This window comes from Panthera uncia, chromosome F1 (assembly GCF_023721935.1).
Source record: "Panthera uncia isolate 11264 chromosome F1, Puncia_PCG_1.0, whole genome shotgun sequence".
In the NCBI taxonomy this organism is placed as follows: domain Eukaryota; kingdom Metazoa; phylum Chordata; class Mammalia; order Carnivora; family Felidae; genus Panthera; species Panthera uncia.
This window is the reverse complement of record NC_064813.1, coordinates 39,475,705-39,480,918: the sequence shown is the minus strand read 5'-3', so window position 1 is coordinate 39,480,918 and position 5,214 is coordinate 39,475,705. Positions and strand designations below refer to the sequence as shown.

Below are 5,214 nucleotides of genomic sequence, written 5' to 3'. Positions count from 1 at the left end.
AGGGAGAAGGAGAGGGAGAAGGAGAGGGAGAAGGAGAGGGAGAAGGAAAGAGAGAGAATTTTAAGCAGTCTTGAGCCTGACACAGAGCTTGATCCCACGACCCTGGGATCATGACCTGAGCCAAAATCAAGAGTTGGACACTCAACCGACTGAGCCACCCAGGCCCCCCAGTTTCCCTAACTTCTAACATCTTACATTTCCATGGTGCATTTGCACAATTAATGACCCAATATCAATATATTATTAAAGTTCACACTTAATTCAGATTTCTTTAGTTTCTATGTCTTTTTTCTGTTCCAGGATACCAAATTACATTTAATGGTCATGTCTCTTTAAGCTCCTCTTGGCTGTAACATTACCTGATTGTTTTTTCATTCACTGAAAAGCATAATATGACAGAAGCAGCTCTTAAAACATATATAAAAACCTATATGACTTCTGCATATACTGGGAATTCAGGATCTGGTGTGTGCTTTAATACAACTTACCATTCTTGAACAACATGGTAACCATTAAAGGAAAGGAAAATGAGTAACTATTTACCTTCCAGAGAATATAATTATTTCATAGGAAAGAAAAAGATATACCATCACTTCAGCTCTCAGAGCTTTGATTCCCTCATCTGGAAAATGGGGATAATAATACTGACCTCATGTTATTGTGACGATTAAAATAATGTTGTGGAACCCTTAGCAGAGTGCTTGGCACACAGCAAGCACTCCATAAGTGGCAGCTCTTAGCTAGTCTTCCAAAGAAAAATTTGCTAAAAACAAAGACAGGACTATTTCTTCTGATGCACAAAATTACTAAGGAATGACTAAAAGTATTTAATTTTTTTCATGTGTTCTATATGGTCTCTCCAAACCAACTGTATCTTTGTATATGAATATAGTCTCTAAGTTTTTTTTATCTCTCTTCTTCCAACTTCTGAATAACCAAGTTTAAAAAGCGTAATAAATTCTTTTCAAATTTTGCAATGACCTCTGTGCAACATCCAAAGCCGAACCTTGGAGAGAAGCCTGATCGGCATCATCAGTTTGTCTCTCACGAAACCTCAATCCTTCAGATCACTTTCTCTTCAGTTTTATATTACCCCAGAAGCTATCACTCTTGACGCTCACAAACTGAAGCTTTAAACACACGGTCTTCCTTTTAGGTAAGAAGAAAAAAACAAAACCAAAATACCACTGAGCATTTGAAGGACAGAGACAAAATTTTCAAATGAATGGATACAGCAATTCCAGTTAACTTTCTGAATAAATCATAAATCAAGAAGAACTTATAGTAATTTCTAACAAGCTGTTACACTGAACGAAACTCACTAACTGGTATAAGCTAAAAACGAAGAAAAAAACCAGAGCTGCGTCTTTAAATGAACAAGGAAAGCTAGTACGAAGTACAAATGGAAAAATTCTGCTTACCTCCCAACTGTGGAGCCCTGGTTTTAATAGCTGTCAAACTCCCTCGTAGTCTGTGGTTTACTCCCTATAAAGAAGCAACCAAAAATACATCAGAAATACATTTCCAACCCACTGATAGGGCCACCGGCGATATTAGCGAACCCAGATTTCAAATGATAAAATAAGACCATTCACCCACTTACCACTGGAGAATTGCGAAAACCTTTGATTGCTTGAAAGATACCACCACCTATGGTACCCATCGTAAAGGCCCCACCACAATCATCCACAATTCGCCAAGGGCTAAGAATGGGAAAAAAAACAAAAATAAAAAGATGACTGTATTTCTCATTCATAAACCATAAAATTTTCTTTGCTAACATACCAAGGGATACAACAGATTCCAATACAGGGCTTACTTCAACCAATAAAATAAACATGTAGACAAAGATAAAGGATTCTGAACATATTGGTATCTATTCAGCTCCAAGCCATAAGGAATGGAACTGGCTTTAACTCCCTAGTGTTAACAGCACTTAATTTTCACTTAATAATTACTGCATCTACGTTGGGCACTGTGCAAAAGTGAATGAGCAAATATTTAGGAAATTACATTATAATCAATGTTGATCCAATCTCCCAGGAACCAAAGTAAGCTCTCCAGCTGCAGTAAAATTTAAAGTTGAGACCCCCCCAAAGTGAAGATTCAATAGGGGCAGAGGGAGACAAATTTAAACATTTAAAAAAAAATTTTTTTTAACATTTATTTATTTTTGAGACAGAGAGAGACAGAGCATGAATGGGGGAGGGTCAGAGAGAGGGAGACACAGAATCTGAAACAGGCTCCAGGCTCTGAGCTTTTAGCACAGAGCCTGACGCGGGGCTCGAACCCACAGACCGTGAGATCATGACCTGAGCCGAAGTCGGCCGCTTAACCGACTGAGCCACCCAGGCGCCCCTTAAACATTTTTTAAAGTATGAAATTCTTTCCGGGTTTACTGAGTCCCAGTTAGCACCTGGAACTTTACTTTGTATCAGGTCCATTTACACACTGGAATACTCTAATCTCCAATAATTAGAGGTTAAATTTGTAAACTTAGCTTCCAAATGTAGCAACCTAACTTATACAACACAATGAAATCTGAATAATGTCATCAGTAGAACAAGAACTACTATTCTAGGAATTTGGCTTATAAAAAAGTCTGTGAATGAATAAATTCATTATATATTTTTTAAGTTTATTTATTTATTCTGTGAGAGAGACAAAATCCCAAGCAGGCTCCACAGTGTCAGTGGGGAGCCCGACACGGGGCTCAAACCAACAAATCACAAGATCATGACCTGAGCTGAAATCAAGAGTTGGACGCTTATCGGACTGAGCCACCCAGGTGCCCCTCACGCGGCACATATTCCAATTGTCACAAGCAGGATGCTTGGGGGCCTTGCTACCCAAGGTTTGTTTTTGTGATCCTAAAAGCAAATTCAGCAACACCTGGAGTTTGTTAGACCTGCAGGCTCTCAACACCGTACCCAGTATCTACTGATTCAGTCTATGGTTCAACACAATGCCAAGGTGATTTGATTTCACTTTTTTTTTTTAATTTTTTTTTTTTAACGTTTATTCATTTGTGAGACAGAGAGAGACAGAGCATGAACGGGGGAGGGTCAGAGAGAGAGGGAGACACAGAATCTGGAACAGGCTTCAGGCTCTGAGCAGTCAGCACAGGGCCCGACGCGGGGCTCGAACCCACATACCGCGAAATCGTGACCTGAGCCGAAGTCGGACGCCCAACCGACTGAGCCACCCAGGCGCCCCAATCTGATTTCACTTTAACAGTTTAAGCAGTGGTTTGAAACTAAAAAGGACTGAGAAAATTTCTTTGCTAGAAACACTAAGAGGAAGTACAGAGAAAAGATAAAGGAGAATGAATCAGTGGCTCCCTCTGAATGGTGGGCCAGTAACTTTAAAAGATTTAGTCCAGGGGCGCCTGGATGGCCCAGTTGGTTGAGCATCTGACTTTGGCTCAGGTCATGATCTCACGGTTCATGGGTTCTGTGCTGACACATGGGAGCCTGCTTCAGATTCTGTGTCTCCCTCTGTCTCTGGCCCTCCCCGCTCATGTTCGTTCTCTCTCTCAAAAATAAATAAAAATTAAAAAAAAAAAAAAAAAGATCTAGTCCAAATGATTTTATTAGTTGAGGATTAAAATAATCAGTAAAGAACAGCAGGATTCAGATCAGAGAGCAGAGTATTCCAAGAGAGGATGTCCAAAACAAAGGCAAGATGGAAATGGTTTCTGGCTAAATCTGGCTAAATCTGGTTAAATTCTGGCTAAATCAAAATGTTCCTGCAGAGAAGTGACAGACTATACAAAAGGAAGATTGAAGCTAGACTCTAAAAGAATACAAATACTAGGGGCGCCTGGGTGGCTCAGTTGATTAAGCATCGGACTTTGGATTTTGGCTCAGGTCATGATCTCATGGTTCTTGAGTTTGAGCCCCGACTAGCTGCACACTCACAGCACAGAACCAGTTTAGGATTCTCTATGTCCCTGCTCCCAACCCACCCTGTTGCTCACTCTCTCTGTCTCTGTCTCTCTCTCTCAAAAATAAATAAACTTTTTAAAAAATAATAAAAGAATGTAAATACAAATACAGGGAACAAATAACAACACAATTAAGTTTTCATTTGTTAAGTATTAACTATGTTGTAGGTGCCTTCAATGCAAATAAGACCTATGATTTTCAAAAAAGTTAGGTTATTTTCCTGTAGAATCTCTAATCTTAACTTTGCAGAAAAAGTATTCCTGTCTCCTCTTCATTTTACAGGTGAACAGTCTCAGATAGAGATTAAGTAAATTTCCCAATGTCATATACATAACTAGTACAATTTAAATACAAAAATTTAGAACTTCAAAACTCTAAATCGTTTCCATTATATCGTACAGACTATGGGTTTTTGAAAAGAAACCTATGATAAAAGAAGTACTTAGGATGATTAAGTCCATATGATGTATTAAAGTGGGCTGGAGGTAAGGAGAGCAATTAGGAAGGTATTGTAAAAGGCATAAGGATGCCGGTAAGATCGTGACAACAGGAATGGAAAGGCAGATTATGAAAGAATTCAGACTGCTTATGGTATGCCTGTTTGGAGGCTGGGTGGTGTGGAGGGAGGAAAAAGATGCTTATAGTTTGAGGATGAATGACTTGAGAAAATGCTCTTATCAAACAGGGCAGTACAGAAGATCAGAGTAACTTTTCTTTAATGTTTATTTATTTTTGAGAGAGAGACAGAGCACGGACACGGGAGGGGCAGAGAGAGAAGATGACACAGAATCTGAAACAGGCTCCAGGCTCTGAGCTGTCATCAGAGTCGGACGCAGGGCTTAAACTCGTGAACTGCAAGATCATGACCTGAGTCAAAGTAGGATGCTTAACTGACTGAGCTATCTAGATGCCCCAGATCAAAGTAGTTTTCACTACAAAACTAACCAGACAACTGACTCTATTGCTTCAGGACATATGTACTAAGAGAAAACAAAGGGACCACCTAATTGATTAGATAAAAATTCATTGTAACTCAACAAAGTTAAAAAATATATCCAACAGCTGCTGATAACAGCAGTCTACAATGTGCTGAATTCGGCACATGTAAGCATGACTTAGGAAGAAGGATAATTACGTATGGTAATTTTAAATTTTTTTGAGTTTACCTATTTATTTTGAGAGGGCGAGAGCGTGCAGGAGGGGCAGAAAGAGAGAGCGGGAGAGAGCGGGAGAGAGCGGGAGAGAGCGGGAGAGAGCGGGAGAGAGC

At 39.6% G+C, this 5,214-nt stretch overlaps 1 protein-coding gene across 1 annotated transcript in view; it reads right to left on the bottom strand.

Moving 5' to 3' along the window:
* TIMM17A (translocase of inner mitochondrial membrane 17A) overlaps positions 1-5,214 on the bottom strand; it is a 14,112-nt gene that overhangs the window by 7,564 nt on the left and 1,334 nt on the right. Inside the window, exons 2-3 of the mRNA XM_049634346.1 lie at positions 1,604-1,703; positions 1,422-1,485 (exon numbers count right to left, since the gene is read on the bottom strand). Coding sequence (XP_049490303.1) covers positions 1,422-1,485; positions 1,604-1,703 — 164 coding nt within the window. The remainder of the gene's footprint in view (positions 1-1,421; positions 1,486-1,603; positions 1,704-5,214) is intronic.